The 17062-nt window shown below is 44.1% G+C and overlaps 1 protein-coding gene across 6 annotated transcripts in view; it reads right to left on the reverse strand.

Annotated features, from left to right (window-relative positions):
• Window positions 1-17062, reverse strand: part of TELO2 (telomere maintenance 2) — a 70738-nt gene that overhangs the window by 32194 nt on the left and 21482 nt on the right. For all 6 annotated transcript variants that reach the window (XM_068244439.1, XM_068244444.1, XM_068244440.1 and 3 more), the window contains 7 exons: window positions 16162-16253; window positions 15985-16062; window positions 8803-8891; window positions 8620-8708; window positions 7594-7710; window positions 7384-7455; window positions 6295-6477 (listed from right to left, as the gene is read on the reverse strand). In XM_068244439.1, the coding sequence (XP_068100540.1) occupies window positions 6295-6477; window positions 7384-7455; window positions 7594-7710; window positions 8620-8708; window positions 8803-8891; window positions 15985-16062; window positions 16162-16253 (720 nt within the window). The remainder of the gene's footprint in view (window positions 1-6294; window positions 6478-7383; window positions 7456-7593; window positions 7711-8619; window positions 8709-8802; window positions 8892-15984; window positions 16063-16161; window positions 16254-17062) is intronic.

Below are 17062 nucleotides of genomic sequence, written 5' to 3' on the forward strand. Positions count from 1 at the left end.
ACGCTTACTATCGGACGAAAACGTCGCATGCGGCAAAAGACTGTGGAGAGCACGTGATCGGAAAACTCCGCATCACGTGGTCCTGCCAGTTAATAAGCGGCCGCTCCAGGAAGTTAACACTGCAGTGCATATTAATTAGTCATGTGGCTGGCCACAACAGCGGACTCTCCCCTCCTCTCCTGCAAGAAAAAACAAAAAACACACATTATTGAGCATATGCAAACAGTCTAATGCGGCTAAAACCGTGTATAACGCACAGCATGATGCACTTTCTTTAAACGTCCAGCGTTAGAGTGTACACAACGTGGGCACTGTGAACAGCCCATTGATTTTTCATTACTGTGAGCTGGGCTGCGTTACAAGCTGCTCTAACCTGCGCCTGTAACGTCCCACTGTGAAAGAAGCCTAAATAACCAATATTTTGTGCACTGTAGTTGCCATGTTTTGAAATTTGCAATTCTCCATCTCACTGGAATACTAGCGTCATTGCTTATCTGACTTCTTGGTAAAAGTGAAGTTGGACTTAGGGCTGGTTCACATTACAAACGCGGACGGCCACGCATGCGGAACGCAACGCGTACGAACGCACGCCATCCGCGTTTGCATGCGTTGCGTGGCTGAGCCCATCACTGAAAAGTGAATGGGACAGCCGCGCGTTTTTTGCTAAATCTGCGTGCAGCATGCGTTCCCGGACCGCACAGGTCCGGAACGCATGCAGTGTGAACATCAGACAGTGCACTCTATGCACTGTCTGATGTCGTGCGTGTTGGCCTTCTGCACGCGTTTCCAAAACGCAGCTGGAAACGTGTGCAGTCTGAACAGGCCCTTAGGCTTCTGTGACTTGTAGAGAGCCCATCTCCTGCCCTTAGAGGACTAGGGATCTGACTTATTCTTAGAAGGAGGGACGAAAGGACCGTTTACTTTGAAAAGGTCCTTTCTTAAAGGAATACTATCGATACCCAAGTGTTCTAAAATGACAATGTACAAATAATGTCTAAGTTGCTGTGTAAACATTTTCCTACCTTTCATGTTAAATATCAGAGGCAAAAGCTGTAATTTACTGAGGGTAGGATTAGCTATATTGGGACAAATCAATTGCAGAAGGGGTGTCTACTTCAATGCACAGCCAGAGTTGCATATCGGACTACAGAAAGCAAATATCAAACAAACTCTGAAAGCAAAAAACAGTATGAAAAGCTGTAACAATTAGTTACATTTCCTCTGCTCTCCACAGACACTTCAGTCCGAAACAGGACACAGAAGCTGCAGCTGTTCTCTCTGTCACAGAGTTATCTGATCAAGTGTGAGGGGAATTTCCCCTCTCCTCATGGCTCAGAGTCAGTTTTGTCAGTAAAGTTTGAAAGCATTTTGATAACAGTAAACAAAGAGGTTGCTACTAAAATGTATACACCAGTACTTAGCAACACTTCCCAAACAATTCCTGTGTCAATTGAAAATATGTGAATCGATAGAATTCCTTTAACAGGAATACTTTTAATGTGTGTCTGCCGTTCTGTCTAGAGGGTTGTCTAACTGACTCAAACAGCAGACCCCCTTCACAAGGTACACCACATAACTTGATTTTGAAGAATTGTCATCATTCCAAGTTTTTACCCATACACCTCATCTGGCTGAATTAACTAATGCCGTAGTTCTGGCCATAAGTTTAACCGTATCATCTGAAGCGTCCACTAGATAATTGGAAGCATTCCAAACTTTAGGGAAATCATTCAAAATTTCCCAGAAATCCTCAAAAAAGTAGGTCAGTTTTGTTTGATACCCTTGAAAAATATGGATCTAATTTAGGCGGGGTTCCCCAAAACCCTGATCTTCAGGAGAAAAACAACATTTAGATAATGATCTGGGCCAAAAAAAAAAAAACTTTTCCTAGATTATCCCACTCCTTAATACTAATCTTAAGAGTAGAATGGACTGGAATAAGCAGAGAATGAGGATCCGCCAAACTCTCATACATTTGATCCAAAGGTGTCAAAGATTTCTGCTCAGACTTAATACCTATTAGTAAGTCTTTCATTAATTCAGGAAAAAAACATTGCGGTTAGGGCTCTTTTCTACTATGAAATGCGATCGCAACCGCATTTGCGATCCCAATCGCACTTCAATTTCCACTATGCGATTGCGCTACTATACTTATAGTACAGCTCAACTGCATACAATGCAGGAGGATGACGATTGTGCTTTGTCCAAATCGCATCGCAATCAGATTGCACTAATGGAAATTGCTGCTGCAGTTTCCATTAGTTTAACGTACCTCGTGATCAGAATCAAATCGTAACTCGCAGAGTAATGAAAAAAAGGCCCTTAGTCAGTTTTACTCAAATCTTCCTCCTAGTTTGATACATTTTCTCTGTGCAGAGAGAGTTACTATAAATGAGGCAGCCCCAGCATTCCTTTACATGTGCATTTTTGTTTAAATTGCCTCTCCTTGCCCTGAATCTGTCTAGTTCTTTTAACCTCCCTGGCGGTAAGCCCGTGCTGAGCACGGGCTATGCCGCCGGGAGGCACCGCTCAGGCCCCGCTGGGCCGATTTGCATAATTTTTTTTTTGCTACACGCAGCTAGCACTTTGCTAGCTGCGTGTAGCATCTGATCGCCGCCGCTACCCGCCGATCCGCCGCAATTCCTCTCGCCGCGGCCGCCCCCCCCCCCAGACCCCGTGCGCTGCCTGACCAATCAGTGCTATGGGGCAGATCGGAGTCCCCTCTGACGTCACGACGTCGGTGACGTCATCCCGCCCGTCGCCATGGCGACGGGGGAAGCCCTCCAGGAGATCCCGTTCTTTGAACGGGATCTCCTGATCTCCGATCGCCGGAGGCGATCGGAGGGGCTGGGGGGATGCCGCTGAGCAGCGGCTATCATGTAGCGAGACTGTCTCGCTACATGAAAAAAAAAAAAAAAAAAAAATTAAAAAAAAAGATTTGCTGCCCCCTGGCGGATTTTTTGCAAACCGCCAGGGGGGTTAAACAATCTATTTAATTGCTGCAGCTTAGAAGAACTTCAAGAATGTTACACATGCAGGCTTTCTGATGTGAAAGTTATCTGAAAACAGGTACCCAAGGGGTTAAAAACACAGCCTGGGTATTCTGGGATGCAGTTTGTTCTGCTCTCACTGCAGCTGCCTGGGAGGTCTGTCTCTCCATTAGCTTGCCTGTTATGGCTGGCTTATCGCCTTCTCTAAACAGCCAGGGTTTCTCTGCTCACATTTGCCTGCTTTAATTTTTATGAATTAGCCTTCAGTGACCTGTGTTGTGATAATCTCCGCACAAGGTGTTAATTTCCCGCACCTGCTCAGGAATTATAAATTTTCATGCGGACACAGGTTTTATGAATGCACACTTTACTAAATGGTGGGTAAAGTCAGCTGTTTTGAGCATTACCGCATGCAGGAATGCTCAATAAATAGAGGCCTATGTCTCTTGGAAGCAGGAGGCATAGTTAGAGGTGCAGACAACATAGGAGATGATGGATTAGCTATAACAGGTAGATAAGCCATAGCAGTACTAGTCCCAGGCCCATCTGAAGCAGCTGAGGCGGTAGAAGCAATAGCAGAATCTTTAATTTCCTATTGCTGTGGACCTTCTCTGTACAATACTGGCACAATTTCCATTCAGAGTTGCCAATCCATGCTGACTGGACTGAGTAGAAGATTTTTCAGACTTTTCAACCTTCTCAGTCTTATGTCTTTTGGGGTATAAAACATAATAAACGATAGCCAGCCATTAGACAAATCCCTCTATACATAACATACATCCAGCCAAGCAGAAGAAACATAATCACATCTACTTGCCAGAGAGGGATCCTGGGCAGATTCAGCAGATTGTGCAGGAGCTGACCCAGAGGCGTCCTCCATGATCCCAGCCACAAACCAGAGTGCATCATGGACTCTACAAACTTATACCTGTGCTGCTGATTTGATGCAGCTGATCCAATTATGCATGCGGCCCCCGCCGTCTAAACATATGCTTAATCAGCTTCTTACCTTAAGGAATCAGCTGTATGCCGATTCCTAATCACCGCCGCGGCCCCTGCCGCCCGGCTCAGACTTCAGATCACGCGGGACGCCAGCGCGTGACTACCTCCGGTTCAACCGGAAGTGAACTCTCTCCAATGCACGCACCTGCGCGCATAAAGTTGCTGCCTCCAATGGAGAAGCCTCCTCCACGCTGCAGGGCTCCGACTGTTCACTGAACAGTGCTGCTTGGAGCCCTGGAAAACGCTGCCCCTGCCGCCTGACATGGATGGCACTCCTGGAGACCTCTCCCATGCATCCCGTCCGGGACAGGAAACTAAACTGAGGTACTGTGGCAGGTGTAGTATCTTATATGTGGCTGCCTATTGCTTATGCAAATTCTTCTTTTAACAGTTTCCTGTCCACAGTGGGGAGGGAGACAAGTCTCATCCAGGGGTGCTGTCCGAAATGACGTTCTGGGAAAAGTTCTATACATACCTGGGGCTTCCTCTAGCCCTATGCGCACGGACCGCTCCCATGCCGCCGTCCTCCGCTTCCTGCAGCTCCGGTATCGGGTCCCATTAGTTCTGCCAGTCTGCCCAAGAGAAGTGTGCCCTCTATGCATCTCTCCATCCGTGAACACCGGAGAGATACGTAGAGGGCGCACTACTCTTGCGCAGACTGGCAGCAACTGCAGAACTAACGAGACCCGATACTGGAGCTTCAGGCAGCGGAGGACGGCATGTGAGCGATCCGTGTGCATTGGGACTGGAGAAAGCCCCAGGTATGTCTAAAACTTTTTTTTTTTTTTAAATTGGTCTCCGATTTCCTTTAAGCTGAAACAAAAATCAGTTTAAAGAGACTCCGTAACAAAAATTGCATCCTGTTTTTTTATCATCCTACAAGTTCCAAAAGCTATTCTAATGTGTTCTGGCTTACTGCAGCACTTTCTACTATAACAGTCTCTGTAATAAATCAATGTATCTTTCCCCTGTCAGACTTGTCGGCCTGTGTCTGGAAGGCTGCCAAGTTCTTCAGGGTTGTGGTTCTGCTATGAACTCCCCCTTCCAGGCCCCTCTATGCACACTGCCTGTGTATTATTTAGATTAGGGAAGCTTCTCGCTTCTCTCTTATCTTTTACAAGCTGGATAAATCATCCTCTGAGCTGGCTGGGCTTTCACATACTGAGGAATTACAGACAAAGGCAAAGCTGTTTGCAGGAAGAAACGAGCAGCCTGAAACTTCAGTGGATGGGGGAAAAGAAACACACAAATGATCTCTTGAGATTCAAAAGGAAGGGTGTATACAGCCTGCTTGTGTATGGATGTATTTTCTATGTGTGGACATACTGTACATCAACCTACTTCCTGTTTTGGTGGCCATTTTGTTTGTTTATAAACAAACTTTTTAAACCTGTTTTTAACCACTTTTAATGCGGCGAGGAGCGGCGAAATTGTGACAGAGGGTAATAGGAGATGTCCCCTAATGCACTGGTATGTTTACTTTTGTGCGATTTTAACAATACAGATTCTCTTTAACTTACCAGGGGCTTCTTGCAGCCCACTAGAATCACAATATAGTAAATATAGAGCCCCCTGGAGTCACAATAAAGCCCCCTGGAGTCATCCTGAGCCCACGCTGACCCCTTAAAGCTGGCCAGTTGGAGGCTACAGCGCATGCGCAACCCCGAGCACGCACCCTGATAGTGTTCCAGTTGGCAGTAGTGTTGTGCGCATGTGCAGTAGCAATTTTCCAAGACTGCGCCTGCGCAGAACACTGCCATGCATGGTAACACGGTGAGGCCGTGCAGTTTTGAGGGGGGGGGGGGTCACCGCTGCTGGCCGGAGGGTCTCGGAAAGGACAGTGCGCATGATGACTCCGGGAGGCTGCAAAAAAACCCCAGGTAAGTTAAACTGATTTTTTTTCTCTTTAGATTTCCTTTAAGGCACTGTGTCTTCATGTGACTTTATTTTAGTGACTACTCCTACGTAGGACACTTTGCCCACTGACCACCATTTCTACCACCCCATACACAGTTTCCCTTTACCTACTGTCGTATCCCTTAAACCTTTAGACTGTAAGGCCTTTTGGCCAGGGCTCTCTCCCCTTTTGTCTCACAATGCTGTGCAATGGGTGTTCATACCTCCCACCCCTGTGCATAAATCTGTAGTTAATTTGTTCACTGCATTAGCTGTTATCCACTCGTCTTGTATCAACTGTTGTATTGTTTATTTTGTATTGTTATACCCTGTATGCTGTTGTACAGCGCCACGGAAGATGCTGGCGCTATGTAAATCAATAATAATAATAACTCCATACATATACCTTAGCAAAGCGCTTGGTCTTGCTTGCTATCCTCTCCTCCACAATTTTCCTCCAGTCCACAGCACAATGGTCCTGGCAGGCCTCTACAGAATGACAGCTGGATTCTGCCGCCTGTTTTTTAGGTGCTGCAGGCTTATCTGTGGCCGGCGACTCGGAAAGCTCCTGAGCAGCGGTTGCCAAAACCTGAGAAGATTGGAAAGGGGCAAGACTTCAGAATCAGATCACACAAGTCAGAAGACATGAGCCAGCCGTCTGTCTGTGTGCGTTACCTGCACTCTATCAGTGCTCCGAAACAGTGGTCACATAAACTAGAGTGTAATACTCTGTACTTACACTACATGAAACTCGGCCGAGGCAGCTGATAACTGCCTGTGCAGAGAATCCAGCAAGTGTACAGCAGCCACCGACCAATCTCGGCCAGTGTTCCGCCGCGCAGTGCACTTTGGCTAAGGAAATGGTTCTCCCCACTTACTCCGCCCATCACGTTAAGTCACTCCCACGTAGTTCTGCCCCTTTGATTTCTACTTGATCTTTCAGATAGTCTGGCAGGATGTGACAAAAGATTGGTATTAGTAAAGCCTTGTACAAAAACAAGCTGTTCACCACCAAGGACCCTGCCTTGTAGGATGATGTGAATTGATTGTATTAGAAGGTGTTCCATAACTGATCATATAAACAATACAGCTTTTACAGTTACGCTTAGCTTCCAATTCCCTAATGAGAACATTAAAAAAAACATAACAAAAAGGATTGTGTAGTACTGTCTATGCTGATGAACTGCTGCCACCAGTGGCGTAACTAAGGAGCTTGGGGCCCAGATGCAAATTGTACATGGGGTCCCAGGAACTCAATTGATATGGAGAACCAAACCTACCAAGGACAGCTGAAGTATCAGATGGTGTATTTAGAGTAAAAAGCTAATAAGATGGATGAAGGAGGGCCTTAAGTGGGTCCGTCTGGTCCAGGAACCCCAGTGTGGTCGGAACCTCTGCATCCCCTATTGCTACGCCACTGGCTGTCACAATAGAATGGTGCAGGTTGCCAATACTAAACTCATAATGTCATCATGCAATGCTGAAGCGTACTTACATCTAATATATCCATCCTCTGTCGCAAATTGTAGTTTAAGGAGTAGAATTCACCAGTAAGATATTGAGACACCTGCATTAAGAGAGAGGGAGATGGATGTTTATCTTTCACTCCAATTCAGTTCCAGGGCGACTCGTGAAATAACTGGCTGCAAACTGTTTGTCTCTTAGTTATCATATGGTTATTAATGTTGGTGAAATGTAGCCTTACCGCAACAGGATCAATCACTGTGACAGCAACCAGAGCAGCAAACCTCAGCAATAAAAAGCTCTCCACACCTGAGCGGTCGTCAAGATGTAGGAGGATTTTGGCAAGCTCTGCGCTGACCTGTATGGCAAGATAGGTTATGCAGATATAAGAAATGCACAGGTAACATGAGATTACAGATAAATACCCCCTCATGGATTTCCTCCTCTCCCTACTCTACAATGCCCTCTCCATAGATCCCTATAGGAAATCCAACAGGAAGGATATACCGCAGTCACCTGGGTGCTTAGACATCCTCTATTTCCCCACGATCTTTCATGTGTTTTTTTATAATTTATTTTTGTGAACAAAACTGGTCACTTCATCCTGGTTGGCTGACGTAAAGTCCCTCCCCGCAGGTACTCCATCCCTACATTCACAAAAGAACTGAAATTAATGCAAAAGAGACAGCACAGGCTCAGATAAGCTAAGGCTCTGCTAGAAATATGCAATGTCTTTTGACAGCTAGTTTTCTGGCCTGTAGTATGCTCTCTTGTTCATGTCAGCTTCTCCTATCTCCTTCTCTCCTCCACAAGTCACAATATATTTCACACTTCTGACCTCCCTAGATTACCTTAAAGGAAACTAAAAAAAAAAAAACTACATGCTTTTTTTTTTTTTTTTTTAATTAAAGGACAACTGAAGTGAGAGGGATATGGAAGCTGCCATATTTATTTCCTTTTAAGCAATACCAGTTGCCTGGCTGCCCCGCTGATCCTCTGCCTCTAATACTTTTAGCCATAGACCCTGAACAAGCATGCAGCAGATCAGGTGTTTCTGACATTGTCAGATCTGACAAGATTAGCTTCATGCTTGATTCTGGTGAGAGTCAGACACTAGTCCAGCCAAGCAACTGGTATTGTTTAAAATGAAATAAATATGGCAGCCTCCATATATCTCTCACTTCAGTTGTCCTTTAATCACATTCTAGTGAGTGAGTAAGAGACAGACAGACAGTGTGAGTGTGTGTGTGTTGGCACCACTCTGTACCTCTTTGGTGGCAGATGGGTTGGATCGGATCAGCGTGGCCAAAGAAGTCATTGTTACCTCCAGCTTTTCCACGTCATCTGACAACAGCACTGGGAACATAGAAGGGAGACTTCATTACAACATGTAATGTACTCGTCTAACTGGATCAATATTCCAAAAATTCAAAATGAGCTTTCATCTTACCTTCCATACTATCCCGAATGTAGGCAGGAGCTTTGCTTTTCTTCAACTCAGTGTCAGCACTCATGTCATACGGCGTCAGGTCATCATCACTGATAAATGCACAAGCAATGGCAGATTATTAAGAGGAAGGACACTCACTAGAAGTCTTTTCTAACCCCTATTGATTAGAAAAAGTTCTTGCTAATGCAATGCTATGGGTGATTTTTATAAAATTGCATCGCTCAAGTGGGATCACACCCATAGCATTGCATTAGCTTTTCAAATCACAAAGCGCCCAGAAAAGCGCTCCTGGGTTCCAGGCCTTAAGCAGCATAAAAAGCCTCAAACAGTTTTGCAGATACAGAACAGTTTCTTTGATAGTTGTTCTTTAAGCCCCGTACACATGCTAGATTAAAGTCGGTTGAGGTGGCCAATAATGACTGTCTCAGTCAATAATCCAGCATGTGTACCACAGCTCTCAACCACTGTTTGGCCAGCAATCTACCAGCCGGATCAATTTGGCCAAGCAGAGGACACAATCGTTTAAGAGGGCTCCCCGAGGAAGCACATGTGAACGGGGGACAGCGCTGAAGAGAAGACAGGAAAGACTATAGGATCCAGAGCCTCTCCTTTGTATAGAATGTAGCTTCCGGTTTACAGTAAAGTGGACCTGGACTCTTGTACAAGACAGAAGGAAAACAGAGGAATGCACCAGGTATGTATTTAGAGGGTGTAGCCTGTCTAATTCCTCTTCTTCTGTGTCTAATCACAAGTTGTAATTTGATCTCTCCCTGTGTCAGCCGACTGCCATGGCATAGAAGCTCATTTGAAAGCACAAGGTGTTGACAGTATGTCTGCTTCCATTGATAGCAGGAAGTAGAAACACTGGAGATTTATATTAGGATTTGTATCAGCTATAACAAAGAAATGTTTTTCTTTAAAGGTTATTATGCTGTTATGTATTTTTTATAGCAGAGTGTAAGTTCTGAGTTCAGGTCCGCCAAAAACATTTCCTGGCCGACTGTCAGGAACCCTGCAGTGTCTCACCTCACCTGCTGGTGGCAGTACGCTCCTGGACAGCAAATAACCTTCACCATCTACCAGTAGGTGCAAAAGTGTAACTACAAATCATGGGAATTCCCAGCAAAAAACTTATGGGGACCTCCAATGTTCATACACATTCCCTTGGTGGCCTTCAACAGCTCTTCCTGCAGGGTTCAGATTAGTTTAGCCATCCTGTTTTTCAGACCCATAACATGTGTAGCCACAAACATTTGATCTGCGGTAGTCAGTAATTTGCCTGTGCACCTCCTAACGCCAACTTCATTTGTTCTTCCCTCAGCACATTTACCCATGTACATGATACCAGGCAGTTTAATGAAGACACACTGCAACAGCAGGGACAGACCTTTAGCCACAGCATGTGCTGTGGCACTCATGAGAAGAGAGGTGCATAAAGAAAACCTGTAACTAAATAAAGAAAAAAAACCCCTCTGGGAGATACTTACCACGGGAGGGGGAAGCCTCTGGATCCTAATGAGGCTTCCCTAGTCCTCCTCCATCCCGGCAATCCAGCGTTGCGACCCCCGAACAGCAGCGTGGTAAATATTTACCTACCGCAATCCAGTGCAGGAGCAGCTCTAGGTTTGGGCTAAGGTGGAAATAGCTGAGCCCAATGGTATCCGCTCTACTGCGCAGGCACGAGTCCACAGTACAGCGGATACGATCGGGCTAGGCTATTTTCACCTTAGCCCAAACAAAGAGGCGCTACTGAGCCTGTGCGGTTTTGTGGTAGGTAAATATTGGTCACGCAGGGGCACCACTTGTCAGGAATTGTTGAGGAGGTTTTGGGGGAACCAGCACTGGATTCCCCCAAGCTACAGAGGAGAGGGAAGCCTCACTGGAACCCTGAGGCTTTCCCATACCCCCCGGGTTTTTTTTTCTGTTACAGGGTCTCTAACTACTTTGGCCTTTTGGACGTATAATATACGTCCAAAAGGCAGCATGTGCGCTCCCGCAACCGATCGCGCACTTGCTCCCATGCCGCGGTTCGTTAGCCAGGGAAACAATGAATCGGGACATGGTGCCTGATCATTCATCCCTTTCTCCGGCAGAAAAAGCAATGGCTTCTCTCGGAAGCCTCGCTCTTTCTGCCTCTTACACCTCCCCTACATCCCTCTAAAGGGGCCCATACACTCCAAATCGATTTGCGGCCGATTCCAATCGATCTGACATGATGGAAAATCTAGATGGATCTGTTGAGGTGGCTTATCATTTTGCATTGGACCTAATGGAAATCTGATGGCAAACAAATGCCATCAGACTGATTTTCAATAGATTTCATACTGAAATCTATTTGAAATCTGTTCCTAGTAAAAAAAAAAAAAAATAAAAATAAATAAAAGTTCCTAATCTGCTGCTAATCTAATGAGTGTATGGCCACCTTAAAGGGAAGGTCCAAGCAAAATAATAATAATAAAAAAAAAAAGAGTTTTACTTACCTGGGGCTTCTACCAGCCCCATGCAGCCATCCTGTGCCCTCTTAGTCACTCACTGCTGCTCTAGTCCCCCGCTGGCAGCTTGCCGACCTTGGAGGTCGGCGGGCCGCTTGCGTACATTTTTACGCATTCCCGCTAGTGCAGGAACATTAACATACAATTTTACGCGTTAGTGGTTCAATGCGTAAAAATTTAGAGTGAAGTAATATCAGTGAAGCATATGGGTACTGTCATATTTTTTTATTAGACATTAGGTCAGTTTTATAAAGAGCGAAGCATTAACAGTAAAGCATATATTTATATATATTTTTTTTTTTTTGAAAAACCGGTTCAGTCTTTTTTACACTGTGAAGCGCCAAACCTCTCAGTGTGTATGTGAATAGATAACAAGAGGGGGGCGATCTTGTATCTAAAAGGGTTGTTTTTTGGCAAAAAAAATAGTTTTTCCTGACATTAGCAAGAGTGAAGTAATATCAGTGAAGCATATGAGTGCCTGTCATTTTTTTTTTAGTTGACATTTGGTCAGTTTTATAAAGAGTGAAGCATTAACAGTGAAGCATATATATATTTATGATTTTTTGGGGGAACTTAACCTGTTCAGTCTTACACTGTGAAGCGCCAAACCTCTCAGTGTGTATGAGCGCTGGGATAATCACCGACCTGAATCACGAATAATTCAAATAAAGCTTAATTAGCCCATGCGCTATGTAATGGTAAGAGAAAGGGGGCTTGCAGGGGGTGGTGACATAAGATTCCCTCTGTCAAAATACCTACGGGGAAGGACAAGGGCGGCTGGATGATGTAAGAGAGGATTCCCCCTGCGTGACACCGATGAGGAGGAGAAGGGGGGGGGGGGTGTTTGACATAAGAGCGGATTCCCTCTGCAGCGTTACCCCCCCCCCCACCTCTGCTGGACAGGATACGAAAGGGGAGAGCTGCATGATTACAGGACATGATATGGGATCTGACACGAGACGAATGGGGAGAGCTGCAGGATGACAGCACATGATCTCACACTGCATGAGGCATAGTTGAGAAAAAATAATAATACTTTATCAAGGTGTGTGCCAGTGCAGGGCAGCAGCAGAAACCACAGCTGTCACTTTCCTTTAACAGGGCGACCGATGATGACCTCATGACACCGGGCTGTAAATCTCATTCTGTGGGCATGAATGGGCATGTCTAACTCCAACTGTAACACCGCCCACAGAATCAGACTCTGCACCTCCCATGGAGTGAGACCTGCAAGATGGAGGGACAGAGCTTCAAGATGGAGCCTGCCATTCTCTTATTTTTAGTTATATTGCACAAATATATCTACTTTTATATTGCCCTTCACAAGTGTTTTGTGTCTAATCATTAATTTCAAAGGGATAAGGAGGCTCAATTTAGTGACTTTTTTGGGTTCAGTTCCTCTTTAAGCGTACATGTTATGCTTAGAGTGACGTAATGTAAACAAACTCATCATTGCCATCTTGTGGCCAAATAGTAAAACTACATCTACATACAAAAAAAAAAAAGTAAATATTTACCTAAGGGTCTAAACTTTTTAAATATCCATGTTAAGATGAAATAGTTTTATTATTATTATTATTAGCAGCTTGTAAATAGTGATGGATGCAAAACGGAAAAAATGCACTTTTATTTCCAAATATTGTCGCCATACATTGTGATAGGGACATGAATTAACCGGTGTAATACCCGGGACTATTAGGCAAATACAATACATGGGTTTTAATTATGGAGGCATGCAATATTTTAAAACTATAATGGCTGAAAACTAAGAAATAATGATTTTTTTCTTATCCTTGTTAAAATGCATTTACAGTAAAGTAGCTCTTCGCAAAATGTACCACCCAAAGAAAGCCTAATTGGTGGCGGAAAAAACAAAATATAGATCAGTTCATTGTGATAAGTAGTGATAAAGTTATAGGCAAATGAATGGGAGGTGAAAATTGCTTGGATGCATAAAGTGAAACACGACTGAGGGCTGAAGTGGTTAATTTACTTCTCGGGTGCCATTTTCATTTTGAGTCCTCCCCCCTCAGGTGCCAGATACACAACAATGGAAGAGAAGCTCAGAGACTGGCAATACAGGATACACGATGTGAATATTGGTGAGATCCATGGATATTTCCATATTCAGAGCTTCCATGAAAGATGTTGGGAAAGGGTAAAAAAATAAATAAAAAAAAAAAAAAAACAAAAAAAAAAAACACACACACACACACACACACATTATGGTACCCAGGTTTGATGCTCTGTATGCAAAGTAAAACAACTACTTGTCTCTACAGGGGAGGTGGGGACACCACTGTTCACAGCCCAATCAAAAATAAAAAGACATTTACCTTATTAAAAAAAGGCATAAACGGGAACACAAGGAGAGACGGATATAGAGGCTCACATGTTTGTTTCCTTTTAACCATTTCAGTCCCCGGGTATTTTTCACCTTATGCATCAGAGCAATTTTCACCTCCCATTCATTCGCCAATAACTTTATCACTAATTATCACAATGAGTTGATCTAGATCTTGTTTTTTCCGCCTCCAATTAGGCTTTCTTTGGGTGGTACATTTTGCTAAGAATTATTTTTTTCTAAATAAATTTTTTTTTATTTTTTGTTTTTTCTTATTATTCCTGTTAAAAATGCATTCATTCTCAGTTTTCTGCTATTATAGCTTTAATATAATACATGCTACCATAATTAAAACCTATGTATTTTATTTGCCCATTTGTTCCGGTTATTACACCATTTACATTATGTCCCTATCACAATGTATGGCACCAATATTTTATTTGGAAATAAAAAGGTGCATTTTTTCAGTTTTGCATCCATCACTATTTACAAGCTTATAAATAAAAAAAAAAAAAAAGTTTGCAATATACCCTCTTTAATTGTAATTTCTTTTTTTTTTCATAAAAAAATGTATTTGGGTAATTTTTGGTCTTGGAAGTAAACAGTTTAAATGTGTAATATCGTATTTCCCCGAAAATAAGACACTGTCTTACATTAATTTTTCCTTAAAAATATGTGCTAGGGCTTATTTTTGGGAAGGTATTATATTTTGTGAAATATAAATGCAGGACAAGTATATTGTCCTCAAAGTGTGTGCATACACCTGACTGCAATCAGTGTTTAAAGTCATAAAGTTCAAATGACAATTCAAGTACATGAAAAGTACAGCAAAGAAATGTCTTTCAGACACTTGTCCACTTGATTTTTATAAACCTTCACTACACCAACACCAACCGTGAGTTAGAATAACTCAACTCTCCTCTATAGCTCTGAATGGGGGGGGGGGGAGGGTTCACACACAGTGAATGGGGTATCCTGCTGCTGATGACACTGTAAATACCCCCACTCCCTGTGCCGCCACCGTTGCCAATTTACCTCCTTTGCGGCTGGCCCCCCTCCTCCAGAAAGTCGGATCCCCCTCCAGCTTACGCAGTGCATAATTTAAATTTCAGATCAGCCGGGAAAGGCAGCTAAACTTGTATAGTATCAATGCCGCCACATACAGGAAGTGATCTCTGTTTACTTCCTGTATACGGCAGCACTGTTACTATACAACTTTAGCTACCTTTCCCCGCTGATCTGAGATCTGACTTATATACAGCGAAAACGAAGGGGGATCCGATTGCTGGAGGAGGGGGTTCAGCAGCAGGGAGGTAAATTAGCAGCAGCGGGGGTGCAGCAGCACGGTGGGGGGGGGAGTTGCGCGGGGAAGGGGGATGTTATTATATGCCAGCAGCTAGGTTTTATATTCGGAGGACGTCTTATATTTCAAGCATGCTTGAAATATAAGACAGGTCTTACTTTTGGAGGATGCTTTATTTTAGGGGAAAGACGGTAATGTGTTTTTTTTTTAAAAAATAAAATAAAAAAAAAGTGTATGTAGATGTAGTTTTACCATTTGGCTACAAGATGGCCAGTGATTTTTTAAGCCCTGAAAGCGAGCACTTAGCATAAGGAGGACGGGAAACTTTGTCAGAAAAACCACGGCCTTTGATAAGAAGCAGTCGGTTTTTCTGCCAGGACTTAGATCAATGAAAGGGAACTATGTTCCCATTTACTGATCTCCAGGCTTCCAGGGGGCAGCACAGGGGAGCGCGCAGAAGCACAGCAGCAGCCGCTTGGACGTGACAATCACATCCAGGCAGCTTAAATGGTTAAATAACGCACATTGCCTGGTTGTCCTGCTGATACCCTGCTTCTAATGCTAGGCATACACGGTGTGTTTCTACGGCTGAATCGAGCCATTAGATGGCTCGATTGATAATTTCCGACGTGTCCGATCACCCGCCGGATCGATTCCGCGGGTGGGAAAATGAGCAGAAGATAAGAGAAGCGCCCACGGGGACGAGCGGAAATCGATCCAGGCACGCGCGGGGGCGAGCAGGAGACGATCCGGCAGCATAATCGAGCCGCAGAAACGCACCATGTATGCCCAGAATACTACTTTAAACCGTAGACTCTGAATAAGTATGCAAAGATTAGCTGCATGCTTGTTTCAGGTGTGTCATTTAGACCCTAGTGACCAGAAAGATCAGCAGGACCGCCAGGTAACTGGCATTATTTAAAAGGAAATAAATATGGCAGCTTCCATAGGCCTCACACCTCACATTCCAAAGATACCTACACCCTCCAACATGAGAACCACTGTAATAAAACTGCATGTGCGCACACACACACACACCTCACCTGTCCAGTTCAGAGTCTGACCCAGCGTCACCATTCGGTTGCTCCTCAGGTTTTTTATCTGTATTAGCAACTGGAACTCTGACACAAAAAACAGAACATATTAACCATTGCAACATTCTATCTTACTGATCAGATGATGATATGCAGGAGCATTGGACGTGCCATAAATCTACTTACTTTTCAGAGGAAGCTTTCACAGGCTCTGACTGACACCTACATGGAGGCTTCACGAGGGACTTTAGTTCTTTGATGTCCTCATCTTCTTCATACTGCAAGAGGCATAGAGCTTATAAGATAAAACAGACAGACAACTACATTTAACTTTCCACACACTCCACACACCATTGTCATTAAAGCTAACCTCCACATAAAAATAAATAAAATACCCCAGGAGCTTTTGCATAACTGAGCAAAGAGCATAGTCCTTGGACGGCAGAGGTCTCCCTGCAGCAAGTAGACTGATCTTTTTAGCAGACTTATGTACCTCAAGCCTGGTCTCTGATATGCCTCTTATAAAGCTCGTGAAGATCACCATAGAATGTCAAGACCCCAACCCTCTTCATTCTCCTGGGAAGGCACCCTGAAGCAGACATACTACATTTAAGTTTTACATTATAGAAACCGTTTTACTCCTGTTTAGTGCCGAACCTTTTAAGAGGATATAAATGGGGCTAAATGTATGATAACATTTTTGCAGTTTAAAAAACAAAAAACAAACAGACAAAAATATTGATAACTAATGTTGGTTTTTACACTTTAAGCTGAACCCGGGGCAGGACAAATCACACTCCACCATGTTCCCATCCCTATTACCCTGCAGCAGAGTGCGACAACGGGTTAATATGCGTAGCCCTACCCCCACTCAGTGGCGTACTCCATGCTTAACAGGAAGTAGACCATAGGATTACCATTGCTCTGCGCATGCGTGCCGCTACTGTAAGCCATCCTTTACACTCACCATAGACTTGTATTGCTGCATAATCCGTGCAGTAGGCATGGATCACGCGGCATGGCACTGTTGAGTTTGCAGCAAGCTTGGGGTGATTACGCTACTTCCGCCGTAACACATCGCAATAGT

Source organism: Hyperolius riggenbachi, chromosome 7, assembly GCF_040937935.1.
Source record: "Hyperolius riggenbachi isolate aHypRig1 chromosome 7, aHypRig1.pri, whole genome shotgun sequence".
NCBI classification, from domain to species: domain Eukaryota; kingdom Metazoa; phylum Chordata; class Amphibia; order Anura; family Hyperoliidae; genus Hyperolius; species Hyperolius riggenbachi.